Below are 18,679 nucleotides of genomic sequence, written 5' to 3'. Positions count from 1 at the left end.
AAATTTGTGAATATTTTTTAAATGAGTATTTAGGTAACGAAACTATGTTAAACTTCTGTTGCGAGTCGGGAAGATAATAGATATTATTCGTACCTGACTCAATCGGTTGTTATAAGTAATTACGTAAGATCAAAGAATTATTTAAGTAATCAAAATAATAATAATTGTATAAAAAGTATTTAATTATAAAAATATAAAAATATATTAAAAGTATGAAATGTTTGTTTAGCTTCAGACCTCCTTTCTAGTTTTTTTTCCCTCTTTTGTTATACACAACAAAATCACAAAAGCAGCCATAAACATGCAATTTTTGTTATCCGGAAGCACCATATCAAACATGGACAGTTTCTTTCTTCACCTCCATAACTTTTAAATTCGTTCTGCACCTCTATACATTTTTATATTTCGTATTATTCAAAATATAAATTTTATATTTTAGAATATATAATCTAAAATATATATTATATTTTGTATTATAAAATATACACTCTAAAATATAATATTTTATATTTTAAAATTTGATTTTGAATATAAAAAGTATATATTTATACATACATACATACATACATATATATATATATATATATATATATATATATATATAAAATATAATTTGGAATGTATTATGTATTTTATATTTAAAAATATATAACCTAAAATAAGTAATAAATTGTATTCTAAATTATATATTTTGGAATATAAAAAAATTATATATTTTAGAATAAAAAAAATATAGATATAAGTTGAAATTGAAACTATGGAGGTGCATGAAGAAATACCTCAAACATGTTGAAATAGCATAAGGAGGGGTTTTGTATTTTCAAGAAGGAAAAACTAATTTGACACCCCCTTTTTTATTACAGTCTTTAAAAATCTTTAAATAATAATAATAAAATATTGAATTAATTTATTTAATTAAAATATTGAATGAAAAGTTAATAAAAGTAACTGTGATTTAGTTGTATTAACAAAATGAGTGTGATGGCTCTTAAGTCTCTCAACAAATTTTCGTACAAATTAATCCTTATACTTACATACAAGTTCTTTCATATTAAATGTAAAGAAAAGTCTCTTAATCAAATAATTATAAAAGATATATTTCAAAGATTAATTTACATGAAAATTTAATTAAAAACCTATTTATCAATGCACTAGTTTTTTAAAATCAATTCGGATATTAAATTAAAAGGTAATATATTATTTAATAAAAATAACATACCCTTTTTTTCTGCAAAATTTTATTAACTCACGAAAATAAGCTTCCTAATTCTCCCGTCAATGATTTTATGTGAAATTTGATCAAAATCAATCTCAAGGAACATTATTTCTTGATTGTTATTTTTGAAAAATTAAATTAAAAATGAAATTACCCGTTCAACTTCAAATTCTCGTAAAACTAAATTTCTTATGCCATACTCTCCCTAAAATGAACAATCATGCAACAGTGTCTTTACCCCCATTCATTCCTATTCTAATTTTTAAACAATAAATATAAGTCAATAATGTCATTCAACTTTTGTTCCCTTAGGAGAAGTGAAGTCCAGCATACTTAGAAAAACAAAATCTAAAAACATTGAACATAAATAACTTAGATCTTATAGCAACTGAGGGGTATGGCAAACCTGGTCCCTCTCTATAAAATAACCAATTTAGCATATTCATAAAAAGAACTTGGTTTTAAAAAAATTACCTATAACTTCTACTTTATTTATAAAATTCTTAATCTGAACTTCATCTGTTAAGTATAAACTACAAGCTCCTTAGCAATAAAAAAGAAAGTCAGATGCAAAACTAGAATTCCAATAAATTTCAAGTCTCTTGGCCAAAGAGAGAAATGAAACAAAAAGTAGATGGGACGATGCAAGTTACTTCAACTCCGCAAGCATAATTATCTATACCAATGTTCTTAAGCTCGATCTCCATCCAAATCAGGTTCCTCATCCATGTTCTGCATCTTAGTTTCATCCATGTTCTGTGTCTTAGTTTCGTATGCAAAGTCTTCGTCATGACTCTCCATAGTTCTTCCATAAACAAATGACTTTGTTCCCATGGTTGTAAAGGGCATCAAGCCAAATGCTCGAGCAGTTTTTATCTCCCTAGCAACTTTTCTTTGAGCCTTGGCACTAATGCCGGTCTATTCAATGATCAAGAAGAAACAGTGTTAAGATCTCATAGTATATATTTTTATGAATTCTTCATAAATACTCACAGAAGAAAAAATGAGAATTTTGTTTTTTTCCGAAAACTCAAATCAACTTATAAGTTAAAAAATTAGGTTTTGGAAAAACTAACATGAAATAACATATAAATTGACTTACACATTAACTTTTCTAACTTTTGGAAAAAATTATTTAATATGCTTTGGGTAGGGAAAACAGTACTAGAGGAATCACTGAGGTACTAATTCTGACATATCCATAATCTATTTTTCTTTCATAATAATCCTTCATCATTCTTACAACGTTACTGCCAATATAGTTTCAGAACTTACCTTGCTTCGCTTGATAAGAATTCCTGCCTCTGTTATGAAATTTGCCAGGAATCTTACATTCTGCATCAAAACATAAATACTACTAAGCCATTTCAAAAATAGCATTTAACTCAAGGATTAGCAAAACATTTAATGAGATGTGAAAGTGTCTCTTACTATGAGAACATGCAAGTCGTGATGTTAGTTTTACTTTATCACAACACCAATATACAAAAACAGAATATTCATGCAAGTGACAATTTTCACTGCAGCATAGCAATCAGAAGTTCATGGTTGATGCATTACTATAAAGGAACTACTCTGACACAAATGCTAACCCTGAAATCTGCTTGACTAAGAACTTCTTTGGTGGTTACACTGAATTCATTCCTTACGGGAGCCCTGATTACACCAGGTTTGGTAAGATCCAGATCCTATATGAAAAAAGATACTGCACAAATTAGAAAACTAATATGTACACATAATACAAAATAAACATTAACAGAGTAAAGGTTGAGATATCATGCAGTGAACGGGATATTGTAGCCATGGTTGTTTAAAGCAGACAAAATACGATTAGTGATAGGATCAAAAGCATTTAACATTATTGGTTAATCATGCATACCATTGAATATGAATAATAAGATGTGTACGAGTTAGTTCATCTAATTTAAAACCCTTCTATGCAATAGACTGAAATTATGTGTCAAATTAAAAAGGATAAACAAGAGATGGATTTGAGTAGCCACTGCAATACATTTTCTTTCATGAGGAGCATCAATAAAAAGGGTTGGATTTGAGGGTTATAATATTTGTTGATCACAGGAAGATGAGAACACCCATTCAAAATTTCCCAAATGCATATTCTTGCAAAAAATATGTATTCCATCCACTTTTAATTGATACAATCAATAAAGATACCTGCAACAAACAACATATCAAGAAATTCAAAACCTCTTTCATTACTATCCAACCATATTCACATGCCTTTATCCCACCCACCCGAATGAGCTCAGCTAATGTGCTCCCAACCATTCCCCACATTTTCTGACACCCACACTGATTACTGATCACACACCACCTAGACCATTACAACTCTTTTCCCACCCAGTCATAGTTTGCAAATGTTCTTTTTTTACACCCTCTATTCTGCTACTCAACCAACCGACACCCATTGTTCTTATTATAGTTATAGTAATAAGGAGCATATCCTACGTAATCAAGATCATACATCTATTATTAGGAACGTTTTTGTTTATTCTTGTACTATGCCTTTATTATTTGAGGATATCAAATCTCCTCAATTTATTTTATAGGTTCATTTTTCTCAATACAGAAAAGTATCCATACTGTCTCAGAAAAATACAGTTTCAGCTTAATACCTCCCTTTTCCTAGAGTTCAACAGTTCTTTTTCTTTTAGAATAACTTGTGAATATCTCTTTAATGTTGTTTTTTTAAACGTATATAATATACATTATGATTATTTTCATTAAAGATCTATAATCTGAACTTAATGCGCATCCTGCTATTCCATTATATAGCATTATTGGAGTCTGTCACTTTGTCCTGCTATGAGTATTGAAAAAATACCCTGCGAGACACTCTTCACTATTCATTCTATACCTCCCACCAAACATGTGTATAATTTATAACTACATCAATTATCAATTTGGACATAAAACATGTAATGCCCTCATGCATATGACAGAACAAGCACAAACAAACATCTAAAATTAAAGATAAATACAAAACAATGATAGCCAAGGAAAATAGACATTGTTATTCAACTTACTTTTATATCATATGTTGAACCAGTTGGAAAAGTGGCATCATATCGAAAAGAATAATCTTCTTTCTCAACTTCCTCCTCATCCATTTCAAAGTATGTGGCAGCATTCTTCAGGTCTTCATCCATTCCATCAGATAATGTGTCATCATTTTCTTCTAGATGATCCATCATATCAGAACCAGCACCATATCCAAAACCAGATCTTCGTCGAGCCATTCCCTGTTGGCCAATCTTTTGAAGAATGGAATCAAACTGGGGATATCTACCACGATTTTCTCCAAACTTCCCAAACTCCTCAGGAGGTTCTGACTTGTTAGCCTGCTGATCACCGGTTTGATTATCTGCTCAAACATTGGGAAGGAAGATCATAAGGAATAATTTTAATTCCATAGTACAGTAATGAGAGACATATAAAAAGAATTTTTTAAACATCCTTATACAATTTGGGAAATTGTGATTCTAGCACAGACCACCATACTGTTGAAATTATATTTACATGAGTTGGGTATAGCAATAAATGCTAAAAAAGTCCCAATGATACGTTACATGTAATGTGCAGAAATCCGTTAGGCCTGTGACACAGAACACCTGAAATTCTCATCTGAATAAAGCTTAAATCCATAGAGGTTTACTATATAACGTTTTTCTTCCCTTCTTATAACAAAGATTATGCTAATCTTTCCTGTTTGAATATTCAACAGCAATATTTACTTCCTTTCTGGCCTACTACGTACTTTGAAAAATAAAAATTCAGAAGTGTAGTTAACTCTTCTCAGTACTGGAAAAAAAATATACAAATACCTAAGAACATGAAGAGAAACAATTAACCAGTACCCTACTTAACACGGAAACAAACAGAAGATGACAGATGATGGTGACTCATCAACTTTAAAAAACTGAAAAAAATGTTGCACAGTCAAACAGATATTTGGTTATTCAATCCTGGGGTTGGAATTTCATGCTTTTGATCATATTGTTGGTAAGTTGGTAACTTATTTTATCATCCCAAATTCATATCTCACAAAAATTACTTAACACCCTTGCAAACAGCCTAGAGACTAAAGTTACAGGCATTGGTCAAGAACCCTCTTCCATTCATACCTTTGGATTTAGATCTTCTCTTTCATGATTGTCCACTAAATCTAGCTTCAGTGAAACCACCGACCCATTTCCTTAACTGTTCACTAAACTTTTTCTCTAATTCCTTCAACGTACTGGACCAGAGTATGGAAAGATTATTGGTGCATGTTTTTAATCATACATGGCAACTAATCTCCTTCTGTTGTTAGTACTGACACTGAATACAAATCTCCACTTTATCTGACCCTAAATAATTACTAAAGAAGGGTTCTCAATCTCTCCCATTTGTAGTCTTTTGAAATGTGAATCATGTCAGCTAAATAATCACAATAATAAGTCTAAATTTCAACTCAGAAATGTTTATTCAGATGTTAGGGACCATCACAAGTTAGTTCTATCATGTGTCATATTATAATGAGTTAGTTTAGCCCAGTCAGCTTGCATGTGACAACAGGCTGTAACTGTCCGCAACTGTTTCTGTTTCTTGTAGAGCAAGCTATTTGTAGCTGTATAATCTTTGTTGTGACAGAATTCTAAATACAATGAGAAATAAAACTTCAATTTTTAACAATGGTAAGAGGCGGGCTGGCAAGCCTAGAACTTTTGGTTCACATTCAAACTTTCAATCATAGAGGAGTAAAGCATAAAACGTTCACAAACTCAAACTTCATGGAAACCAAACACATATACAACCAAATCATCAAAATCAATTACCAAAATATCAGCAACAAGGCTGACCATTGCTTACAAAGGAGACAAACACAGACCAAGTACCTGTAAATCCCCAAGTGGAAAGGCTTCTGAACATATGAGTCTGATAAAGCGGACGGGACAAATTGATACTCAATGACCTAACTGCAACTGAAACAATCTTCATTTTCTTCCTGTACCACACAAATCAAAGAGAGAAATTATCTCCCTTCTGTTAACCTGAAATCTAAATTTCTAACTAAACCATAAGAGATGTCTCAAATATTTCCTTATCTGAGGAAATTATATCACAAAATCTCAAAAAAAAAACAATAGTTTTCAGTTATACCTTCATAGTACACATAGACAACATACATATGAATACATTTAAGATAACACCTCTCACACTTCAAAATTAGTCGCCACTTAAACAGTGATATAGTTTGTTTGTTCGTGAAATCCAAAATCTGACAAGAAATGAGGTATGCTGAAAAAGTAATGAAGGGCTTACCTTACCAGAAAAAAATGAGAGAGTTTTGGGTCTCCAAATTTAAGGGTTCCAAGTTACGGAAAGTGAAATTTAAGGGTTCCAAATTTACGGCAACCAGCCTCTTGGTTCTGTGTAAGATCCAATTTTGAATGTGAAGGAAGTCACCACTGAAAAAAAAGGAGTGAAATTCATCACATGGTCATAAAAATTTCAGAAACTTCTGTGCCACAATATGAGATCTATCAGGAGTGCCAAATCAACATTCGAACATGTGATGTTGGGAACAACAAAAATACAGCACATGGGTATTAAAAAACAAAACAGAGATTTTCTAAAGAACAGAAGCAAAAGGTAGGATTTTTATTTTTCCCATTTTGGTGATCTTACCAACCAAAGATGAAAGGGGTGGTGCAGAGTCAATGGAGTGAAGGAAGGAGAGTGAACAGTGAGAGAAGAAGAAAAAGTGTACTCAAAGATAGTATTATTGACTAGTAGGTGTGGATTTTGGAGATAATTGATGAAACAAGTGTATGAATGAAAGAGTGAATCTGGATTTGTTGTTAAGTGTTGGCTGTTCCTACGACTTCTCGTATTCAGAGTTGCAACCTCGTCATGAGGGTGTGAGGAATAATAATAAGGATGCAGAATCTTCAAGCTGGTCTCATTTTTTCTTGCCCCATTTTGTACCCACATTTAGGGATGTCAAAACGGGCCAGCCCGGCCCGTTTTGACCCGGCCCGATTTTGGCCCGATTTATACGGGCCGGGCTGGCCCGCAAGGGTGAAACGGGTTACACTTTTGAACCCGGCCCGCAAGCTGGTGGGCTGGCGGGCTGGCCCGCGGGCTTTTTTCCATATGTTACATTTTCAGTCCAAAATCAGATTTCAACAAAATTATTGCAACAAAAACAACCCTGCAGTATATAATATAACTGATCACAAAACAAACAACCCTACAATATATATAAATGACATTTTGCTCTCTGCAAGTCATCAAGACACTGTTGCAACATCAATAACAAGTCTGAATTAGAGTACTTTAGGCATGGAGCATTACCAAAGTGCAAACAGTTACATAAAAAAAAAACAGAAGCATTAATTATGGATGAGAGGTTGTATAATTTGTTTGGCAACATGTGCTGCAGAAGCATCTAAACCCTCCAAATCAATAGAAGCATCTTCTGAAATCTCCCCATCATCAAACCCCGGTAGAGATGCCTCAAACAAATTAGAGTTCAGAACAGTTAAAAAGGAGGTGGCATTATAGTTCTACATCAAATATACTGCAGTGTATAAGCAAATTTCAGTTTAAGTTAATGCCAAACAACTCAATCCCAGCTTTGCAAACACGGCACATACAACTTTGCAACTTGGTACTTTCTTTCATATAATTCAATCATTAATGAAGAACATATTTTTGTCTCAAGGATGATAGAACAATATGAAACAGTGGCAGTATTTATTTGATCACAGTGCAACGATGAAATACATGTTCTCCACATATCTCCAACATGATTACAGATAAACAGACAAACAAAGAAAACAACCACAACTATCAGCCTATCACACAGTCAGATAAAAATTAGTAACACTAGAAAAACAAGAAAAAAAGAAATGAACATCACCACCACACCAAAACGGCAGCAACTACGAAATTGAAATTGGGGGAAAATTTAACCAACAACAGCACAACAATTATGATTCACAGAATGGGTCCAATCCAAACAAGGACAAATCGCAGCAACAACAACCACACATACACCATAACTTCCAATTACAGGAAACCAATTTTAGGGTTACGAAAATCATAAATTTAGGTTACAAATTGAAAGAAAAGGGAACCAGAACGCAAATTACAAACAAACCTGTGTTCGTGGTGGTCGTGGCGATCGAAATCGTTCGTCAATCGCAGTCCGATGGTGGCGCTGCTGCCCCTGCCAGCGACGTGGTGGATGTCACGGTGGAGGAGAAAGGAGACGCCGTGAATGGCCTGCACTCTGCCTTCGTGTTTCTTGGCCAGCGACGTGGGTGGAGGAGAAACGAGGGTGCTCTCTTCTGGTTTCCCAAAACGCGGGTGGTGGAGGAGGAGAAGAGAGTGTGAGAGGAATGAAGGAATAAGTCTGGCAGTGGCAGAGTAGAGAAGAGACTTCAAAAAAAAATGCTGAAAGTGAAAGAAAAATGGAGGGAGACAATAGGCAAAAAAAAAAAATGTAAATAATGCATTAGTGTAGTAATCATTGGGTTCAAGAAGTAAAGGCCTACAATTAGTTGAGATACTCAAGTGGAATCACTTTCGGCCTGGCCCACTTACTTTTATCGCTAGCATGAACACATTGACATTGTTGACTTACAATTAATGAAAAATGTATAAAGTTAATCAACATGCACAATTTAAAAAGTAAAATTTTTAAAGCAAGAAACCAAAACTAAAATGATTCAATAATACATATTTCTTATAAATTATATCGATACAAAAATATTAAGTGCTACACATAAATTGTTATTAGTATATACTAAGGATGTGTTTAGACTATAGTTGAAAAAAATTAAATTTAGTTGAATGAAAGAAGAAAATCTGATTCAACTGAAAAGCTTTAGTGTGTGTAATATTTTTAATTTGGGAGGTGAAACCAAAATTTATTTTTCATCGAAAGTCATAAATAATATTTAACAATTTTTTATTCAATTCCATTGAACTCTATTTCAAAACAAAAACAGAAGAAAACTCAAAAAAAAAAAAAATTTAAGCAGAAACTGTCTACAATCATTTCAGTGTCGAAGGTGAGTTAAAATAAGAGTACCAAAATATCATTTCTAATTAATAAATATGTACTAATAATTTAGTTACGTAAACCTACTACTATGGTATAACACTGTCTAGAACCATCGAAAACATCAAACACCCAAAGCAAAAGTGTAACTGTGTCACAGAGAGAGAGAAAAAAAAAATGGTGAACTTCACGTTGATGATCACTGCGGAGCTTGAGAACCTCACCAATCTTCAACCCCAAGGTGGCTGCGATGATCCCAATTTCCCTTACCTTTTCAAGGTTTCTTTCTTTTTCCTTCATCTCTTCCAATTAATCAAATGCAACTTTTTCAAGTTTCTTTCTGTTTTTCATTTTCGTTCTGTTGTTGCAATCAATAGTTGAAATGTGGGAGATGCGGAGAACTCAGCCAGAAAGAAACCTGCGTCGTCTTAAACGACACCGTTCCTCTTCCGGTTGGAAAGGCCACCACTCATCTCATTCAAAAGGTAACCTAATTCACCCTTTGGCTTGCGTTTTATCAAAAGCATTTTTTTTTCACTACCCAATTCAATAAACCCGTGGATTTAATAGTCCCTGAAAGATTGTGATTGATTCTCGCATGAGCTCCTCAAGTCTGCACATTTCTCAGTTCAAGTTCTTATTACTCTCTCATAGTTTATTGGTAACCACAAAATTTGGTGTGTCCTACTACTTTTTGTACTAGTTTCTTCTGATGATTTCTAATAAAATTTATCTTAGTATTCCTCATCGGAATCAATGGCCTTAGGAACTTCTTGTGATTTCCATCTTTGTATATTTTGACAAGAGTTTAGTAATCATGCACACCTTTAAAATAATTTTACATTGTTATCCAATTATAAACTATTGTTGGTTTGAGTTTTCAGATTACTATGGTGAAAAGTAACAAACTTAGTTTCGTTAATGATTGAAAGATAGTGCACAATGTAAACATACCATTAAGGTAATCTTATACTGTTAGTGCAGAACATCTTTTTCTCATTGGCTGTCAAAAAACAGTTTTTCTCAATTCATACTGCTATGTGTTTACTTTTAGGGATATATAATTTTTCAGTTATGTAGGGCAAATTGCAACAACAACAACCAGATATAGACCATAACCCCAAATTATGGGAAACGAATTTTAGGGTTACAAAAATTAGAAATTTAGGTTACAAATCGAAAAAAAAGGGAACTAGAACACAAAAACCTGTCTTCGCGGTGGTCGTGGCCGTCGGAATCGTCCGCGAATCGGAGTTCGATGGTGGCTCTGTGTTCTCCCTGCACTGCGTTCTCTCGCTGCTGCACTCCCTTCGTGTTCCTGGCCAGCAACGTGGTGGATGTCACGGTGGAGGAGAGACGCGAAGTGATGAATGGGCTGCACTGCCTTCGTTCGTGTTCTTGGCCAGCGTCTTGGGTGGAGGAGAAATGGGATAGGTATGGTCGCGAGAGAGAGAAAGGAAAATGGAGGGGAATGAGAAATCTGGCAGAGAGAGCAGAGCACCAAAATTAAACACACCTCTGCATATGCTTCTATTCGGAAAAATCAGGTTTCACATGACAATTTCGCCACGACGCCGTTTCGCCTGAAGTTCCTTGACCCACTCGCTCGTGCTCTCACTTTCACGCACAACGCCTACAATGATTAATATTTAGAACAAATAATGCATGCGTTGGTAAGAGCAGTAATAATAATAGATATATTTTTGTTGTCTTTTAATTTTTATAAAAATTAAAATTAGTTTTTTTTATATTTTAAATTAAGTTAGTCTCTTCTTTTTAAAAATGTGCAAATTTAGTCTTTTAAATTATTTTTTTTAAGTTTATTTTACGTTCCAAATTTTAGTTTAATATTGAAGCGAACATGTGTCAAATGAGATAAATAAACTAAAATAGTATAATAAAACGTAAAATAAACTTATTAAAATTTGATTAAAATGACTAAATCCTCGAATTTAAAAAGTTGAAAAACTAAATGGGTTCAAACTTTTTGGACAGATATTAATCTCAATTTTCACTTAATATTGAAACACCAAATTAAAGTTGGAGCACAAAAAACATATTTAACCTAATAATAATGTAAATTTATACAACTAAAAGTTATTTATAACAATTAGTAAAAATAATAATAAAATTATTAACTTTGTTATTGTTATAATGTTAAATTATGTCTTTGGTCTCCATTTTCGTAACAAAATATCGATTTGGTTTCTTTATTTATTTATCTCAATTTGGTTCATGTTTTGGAAAATTTGATGCAATCAAGTCTTCTAGTCTTTTCCATTAGTGGTACAGTAACAACATTAAAGGGTGTCACATGTTAGTTCTTATATTTTTTTATTTTTTATTTTTAAAAAAATTAAAAGTTTGCCACGTGTCAACTTTGACGTCATGTCACGTGGCAGTGACAGAGTAATGTGACAGTGAAAATATCATGTGTCACTATCATGCCATGTGTCATCTCATTGTTCTCAATTTGGTCCTATATTTTAATTTTTGTCTCAATTTAGTCTCAATTTTTGTAAAAATTATGCAATTTTGTTCCTCTCCAAATTAAAACAAAAATTAATTTTTATATAAATGTTATACAAATATTTTTAATAAATTTGATATTTTATTATATATTTTTAACAAAACTAAGTTTATTTAAAATTATTTTCAAATTTTAAATTTATTTGTTTTTTTTTTTTACATAAGGTAGTTAACATTATTTTTAAAATTTATATAATTGTTGTAAGATTTTATAATTTTAATTAACTTTAAAAATTACTTTTATTAAATATAAATAAAGTAAGATTTTCATCGTTATATATTTTAACCAAATATTATATTACAATATTTAAATAAGATGACATTACAAGATAAGAAAATTAAATTTTTAACAACTAAATTTTGACAATTTTTTTTATAACTTGAGATAACATTTTTGGCTAGAAAATACCATGATGAAAATCTCACTTTATTGTATTTAATAAAAAATATTTTTAACGTTAAATAAATTTATAAAATATAAAATAAAAAAGTTAAATAAGGTATGATTACAAGATGAAAAAAGTGATTTAACAACTAAATTTTGACATTTTTTTCTTATAATTTGGCTTGACATTTTTTAAGTGACTTTTTATTTTTTCATTTTCTTATTTTATATTCTAAAACAACTTGAAATATGTCGTCTTATGTCGTAAAAGTAAATAGTTAAAATTTTATTTGTCAATAATTGTCCTATATGTTATATACTATAAAAAAAATTTAATGAGTCAATTAAAAAATTTTAAAATTTTGAGATTTTAATAAAGACTCAATTGAGATCTCATAAATTCATTCGGGACTCAAAACTTAATTAATTAAGTAAAATAATGTTTTATAAGTTAAATCTATTTAATTTTTTGTTTAGAAAATCTTCAAATATGAAAGAAAAATAAAGAAAAATGAGTAAAAAAATAACCATAATATTGAAATATTACTTTTGACTATTACATGGGTAGATGAGAAAATGTCACTATCATTTGTAATTATTGGGCCATAGGTAAACATGAGACGAGCACGTGCACAGCCAGGCGCGTGAAGAAGAATGGAGAAACCTAAGAAAATTGAATTTATTGTTATTAATATCATTTATATGTAAGGTAAGGTTCCTTCTAAAGTAAGCAAGTAAAAAACATTTAGTCTTTTACTTAATTGTTAGGAAATTATTAATTTTATTACAAAGGTATTTGGAAATAAACAAAATAGTACCTATGTAATTAAAAATTAATTAAGTTTGAACTATCATTTTTACTATTTATGTATGATTCAGAGGATGGAAAAAGGGAAAAAAATAAACGACTAAAGAAATAAATAAACCTAAATGATGTAGGGAAGTGATGCTTGAAAAATAAAATACCATAAATTATGTAAAAATTTATATTATCTATACTATTTTATAAAGGAGATTTTTTTATCGGTATACACATTTATTTTCCACTTTTATTTTTTAATAATTATTTTCCAAAATTAAAGTAATTAAATTATCGATTTTATTTTAAGTGACATTTTTTAAAATTAATTAATTTTTATTTGACAATTTTTTTTAAATTTAACTATTTTTTAACTAAAATAATTATCTATAGTAAAATTGTAAACTATATATATATATATATATATATTTTATAATTATATTATTTTTTTAAACAATAATTTTTTTTTTGTTTTCCAGTTTTATCTTTAATAAATATATATTTTTTAATTAAAATAATTATCTTATCAATTTTAACTTTTTTTATTTGAGGTTTTTCAACTTAACTATTTTTTAAAATTAAAATAACTATTTATAATAAAAAAATACCTATAAAATAAATAAAATTTACTTTTTATTGTAATAATTATTTACATTTAATTTTGTAATTATAATTTTATTATAATAAAAAAATGTGAAAACAATTAAAAATAGCTGTTTATAATAAAAAAATATTTACAAAATAAACGAAAATTATCTATACTAAAATTATAAAAATAATCCATATTTAGTTTTATAATTATTATTTTATTATTATAAAAATGTGAATACATAAATCTTTTAACTAGTATTTTTTAGAGTTATACGTGACTATTATTTTTAGGGTTAAATATGTTTTTGGTCCCTCAAGTTTGAGCGAAATTTGGGTTTAGTCCCTCATCAAAATTTTTGACCAATTTAGTCCTTCATCTTCCAAAATGTGTGAATTTAGTCCTTTTAACCAAATTTTGTTAAGTTTATCTAACATTTCAAGCGCATTTCATGATAGTATTTAAATTATTTATACTGTTTGACACATTTTTGCTTCAATATTAACTTAAATACTATCATGAAATGCGTTCGAAACGTCAGATAAACTTAACAAAATTTGGTTAAAAGGACTAAATTCACGCATTTTGAAAGATGAAGGACTAAATTGATCAAAAGTTTTGATGATGGACTAATTCTAAATTTCGCTGAAACTTGAGGGACCAAAAACATATTTAACCCTTATTTTTAAAGTTAACATTTGATCAAAAGACAAGAAAGATAATTGAATTGAGAGTTTGTAGTTGAAATGACGCGATAATTTTTTCTTTTTTCTCAAGCAAAGTTTGTGACGGCGATTTGATAATTACGTAAATATTGAATTTGCATTACATAAGTTCAACCAACATATAAAATATTAACATTATCTTTCATATTAAATATAAAATTTTAAGATAATAAATTTATAAATTTTTATTTTTATATAAAATATTAAACTTTTTATTTTTCTTTAAAGTAAAATTTATAGTTATACTTGAATTTTTAATCGGATTCTCATCAAGTTATTAAACCTTATAACTTATTAGATAAAGAGATAATATGAATGTACATTGCTATATAAACTAATTAAAATTAGTATTTTTACGTGTCAAGTGTTAATATTTAATAACACATACTTAATATATATATATATATATATATATATATATATATATATATTCAAAATACGTAATACTGTATATTAAGAATTTTGATTAAAAATTTTAACAACTCGTGGACAATATTTCAATTCATCCGAGGTGTTGGTAAGGACTACTTTCTTCTTGTTAGTAATATACCAATGTCATTATGTACATACAAGTTAGGCTTATATATTATTGTGAATTAATATCATCATACATAGTAAAAAACCATATGCTGAAGTAGGTGCATGCTACGGAGTGAAAAGGATATATGCATATATTTTTTATATTTTTGTTGTAAATATTCTTTTCCATTTTATGTTTCGAAGTATTATAATATGTCATGTACATGACATTGATATATATATATATATATATATATATATATATATATATATATATATATATATATATATATATATATATATATATATATATATATATATATATATATATATATATATATATATATATAAATTATATTATTATTAAAATATTAATTTAAATAATACTTAGTTAAATATTTTAAGATTTTGACTGTTATTTTAAACTATGTGTTATTTTTATTAAAATGAAGATATTTATATAAATTAGATATAGTTAAATTTTTAATAATTTCCATAAATTAAAAAGTTAAAAATTAATTTCCAATAAATGAGTGTAAGTTTAATAAAAAATATATATCATTTAAACATAATATCCTGGTATTATTTATTTATTTTTCCATACTAGATTGTTATATATTATTCTATTGCATTCTTCTTATTTTATCCCATTTTCTTATGTTTTTATATAATGTACACCACTTTTAACACTAAATGTATCACCTTTAAAAACATTTTCTCTAAATAACTTCACCTTCTAAATAAGTTCTTTATAAAAATAATTAACTTATAAACAAATTAAAAAGAATTACAAAATAAAAATTAAAAACATTGAATTCAAATTAGAAGTGTTCTTATAATGTCGAATGGACTTCACAACTAATTTAATAACTTTATATTATCTCATTCCATTATTTTAGTGTTAGATGTTCCAATAGCACATTATTGAAGTTAATTTAAGTAAAGTCCACGTACACACTTCAATAAAAAAAAACCACAAGATTTATCCCAAACACCAAAATCAATCACTTCACCAAAGAATTCACATAGAGATCCAAAATATCATAAAGTTATCAACACCCATAATAATCAAATAGAAATTATGATAATTCATCAAATAAAAAAAATAAGATAATTATACTTTAATTCACTTTTTTTTATCCACTCTTAACCCAACACTTCAATCATCATTAGATCATCATATCACTAAAAAGAATCAAAATAGATGATGTAATGGTGATTGAGATAGTGGGTTAAAGAAGTGGGTTAAAATATCGTTATCCTAGAAAATATGTATGGAGATAGAAGTAAGAAGGACTTGTCGTATTGAATTATCACAAAATCTCAAAAAAAAAAAACAATAATTTTCAGTTATACCTTCATAGTACACATAGACAACATACATATGAATACATTTAAGATAACACCTCTCACACTTCAAAATTAGTCGCCACTTAAACAGTGACATAGTTTGTTTGTTCGTGAAATCCAAAATATGACAAGAAATGAGGTATGCTGAAAAAATAATGAAGGACTTACCTTACCAGAAAAAAATGAGAGAGTTTTGGGTCTCCAAATTTAAGGGTTCCAAGTTACGGAAAGTGAGTGTTTATTGTTTGAAGAAGATGGTGGCGCGGTGGCAAGACACCCTGACGACGTCGCCTTATAGTGGTGGCAAGAGCAAGGGCTTCCTTCTGTGTCTCTCTGTCGATCACAGCAGGTGGAGCGTCGTCGTTTTGCTTTGATCTTCTGAAAAAACAAATGTCACTGGTCCGAGTCACTAAAATTGGTCGGGTCAAGCTGATAGGTTCGGGTCATAATGTTTCAAACATTGCCTAGCCCGTTTTCATAAATAACTTCAAGTTTCGCTACTTTTTGCGTTTCAAGTTTTCAGTACTCTTCTATTTTCTTTCTCTTGTCCGTTTCATACAAATTTGGACTGTTGGGCCTCAATTTAAGTCCAACAATTTTCTTTTATATCTCAAATAGAGCATAATATAAAATACAATTAATAAAAAGGTAATAATATTAGTGAAATATAAAATATAAAATGTTATATGATTAATTAATAATAATATTATAATAAAATTATAAAAAAATATTTATAGCGACATATAATATTTAATTATGTTATTTATGTATGTTTTAATATATGTAAATTATTGACTTTTGACACGTAACGTAAATATAGGAGTAAAAGTTCAGAAGTGTATTTTATTTGAATGAAAAAAAAGGAATTAATGTGAAGGGGTGTTTCTTTCTTAGGTTTCATTATTGAACATGAAGTTTTTAAAGAATTATTAGATGAAAATTTTAAATGGAGGAAAATGACAATATTTACTTTATAGTGTTTGATTTTTTGTATTAGTTTTACTCAATCACTAACTTGATAAATTGAAAGACGTCTTCTTACCTAAATCAAAAACATAAAAAAAAATTGAATATTAAAAATAAGAAGAAAAAAATAGACCAAAAGAAAAATATAGACATTTATCAGAAAATAAAATAAATAAATAAAATCTATGCTTCTTATTCTAATTTGTATGTCTCAGTTAACAAATAACTTATCATTTAACAAATACATTACAAAAATTAAAACCGAAATATAATTTTTACCAAGAATTAAAATAAAAGCAAAAATAATCAAAAATCATATGAAAAATTGCAAATTTATATTAAAAAAGGTGATAGGTCACCTTTATACGTGTACAAAACACGCACACAAGCACAACACACATTTATTAGTATTATTGAACACAATTTAACACAAAATTAATTAATGAAACTATGTGCATAAACATACCTTTTTGCGTTTAATCTTTTATGCCGTTCCTGTCTAATACAAAATAACAGGGAATTAAACATTGTGTATTTCTGTAATTTTTGCAAATAAAGAAAATAAAAGAGAAAATGATTAAAAAAAGAAAATAAAATATGGAATAATATTTTATATTATGTTATATTATAGTTGTGTGTTTTACATGCATCGCATTATGATATTTGACCAAAGCCAAACAAATGAAATACTATTTTATTTTAATATTAAATTATGAAATGATTGATCCAAATGGTAAGGTTATTCTGTCCATGAATTACAAATATGAAATAATGTCTTTTTCGTTTAAAAAAATATGCATTAACAAATCAAAGTAGATGTAGAAATAAGGTGACTTTAAGGAATAATTTTGACCTTTTTGCTATTGATAACCTTGCTAACAAGAGAGAAGTAAAAGATTTTCAATCCTTTCTATATTCAACAAGGATTTTAACACTTGGACAAATAAGAAGCCTCTTGCCAAATTAAATTGTAAAACATGATTATGTATGCATTTACAAATGTCTATAGTCACTAATTCTCTATTTTAATATATCATTCATGGTTTTTGCTTTATAATTTCTTTTTCCCCTTTCTTAGCATATGACTCCAATATTCCATTTTTATTACTCTATCACTTCAAAACAACTTCGGCAATGCTTCTTTTATTTATTTTTTTTCTTATCTTCTAACAACATAAAAAATGACTTTAAGATAATGTGAAATAGATGTACAAACACAATGATATTATCTTTTATTCTAGCAAGGTGATTCTTTATCCTACAATGTCACTTCAATAAGTTTGTGAACAATATTTACACTTGAATAAAAATCATCCAAGAAAAACATTCTCACTATGGTTCAATGTAATGTTTGTTTTCATTTTTTTTTCTTTTCTTTATTTGACATATTGTCCTACTAACAAATTGAAATAAAGCTGAATTTGTATTATTAAAGATTAAATAAATAAAGTCCTTAAAAACAACTAACTTTTTTATACAAAAATAAAAAAATATACAATAAAAGTTATATTCTAAATCAAATTAATA

General features: G+C 28.8%; 1 protein-coding gene and 1 long non-coding RNA gene across 7 annotated transcripts; one reads left to right on the top strand and one right to left on the bottom strand.

The window, feature by feature from the left end:
• Positions 1 to 1,675: 1,675 nt before the first annotated feature.
• Positions 1,676 to 10,898, bottom strand: LOC114194755 (Ribosomal protein S18). Of its 6 annotated transcripts, none has more exons than XM_028085148.2 (8): positions 10,498 to 10,898; positions 8,385 to 8,639; positions 6,542 to 6,687; positions 6,115 to 6,224; positions 4,264 to 4,601; positions 2,809 to 2,904; positions 2,492 to 2,551; positions 1,676 to 2,134 (listed from the first exon to the last, which is right to left on the bottom strand). In XM_028085148.2, exons 4-8 carry the CDS (start codon positions 6,215 to 6,217, stop codon positions 1,907 to 1,909), a joined length of 825 nt encoding a protein of 274 aa, XP_027940949.1. In that variant the 5' UTR covers positions 6,218 to 6,224; positions 6,542 to 6,687; positions 8,385 to 8,639; positions 10,498 to 10,898; the 3' UTR covers positions 1,676 to 1,906. The 6 variants fall into 6 exon arrangements, with proteins under 6 accessions (XP_027940949.1, XP_085521962.1, XP_085521959.1 ...); XM_085665836.1 differs by having other exon boundaries at positions 8,385 to 8,574; XM_085665833.1 differs by having other exon boundaries at positions 6,547 to 6,687; positions 8,385 to 8,680; positions 10,498 to 10,820.
• LOC146884029 (uncharacterized) lies at positions 9,142 to 10,032 on the top strand. The gene is made up of 2 exons (XR_014984265.1): positions 9,142 to 9,569; positions 9,668 to 10,032. It is a non-coding gene; the product is annotated as an uncharacterized LOC146884029 (long non-coding RNA).
• Positions 10,899 to 18,679: the final 7,781 nt, after the last annotated feature.

This window comes from Vigna unguiculata, chromosome 8 (genome assembly GCF_037176805.1).
Source record: "Vigna unguiculata cultivar grain cowpea cultivar isolate G323 ecotype 2 chromosome 8, ASM3717680v1, whole genome shotgun sequence".
In the NCBI taxonomy this organism is placed as follows: domain Eukaryota; kingdom Viridiplantae; phylum Streptophyta; class Magnoliopsida; order Fabales; family Fabaceae; genus Vigna; species Vigna unguiculata.
This window is presented reverse-complemented; position numbering and strand designations above follow the sequence as displayed.

Coding starts and splice junctions, on each gene's coding strand:
- LOC114194755 (XM_028085148.2), bottom strand. CDS start 6,217: ATGAAGATTGTTTCAGTTGCAGTTAGGTCATTGAGTATCAATTTGTCC. Junction 2,905..4,263: donor GTTCAACATATGATATAAAA/GTAAGTTGAATA, acceptor TTTTTCATATAG/GATCTGGATCTTACCAAACC. Junction 2,135..2,491: donor TTCTTATCAAGCGAAGCAAG/GTAAGTTCTGAA, acceptor ATCATTGAATAG/ACCGGCATTAGTGCCAAGGC.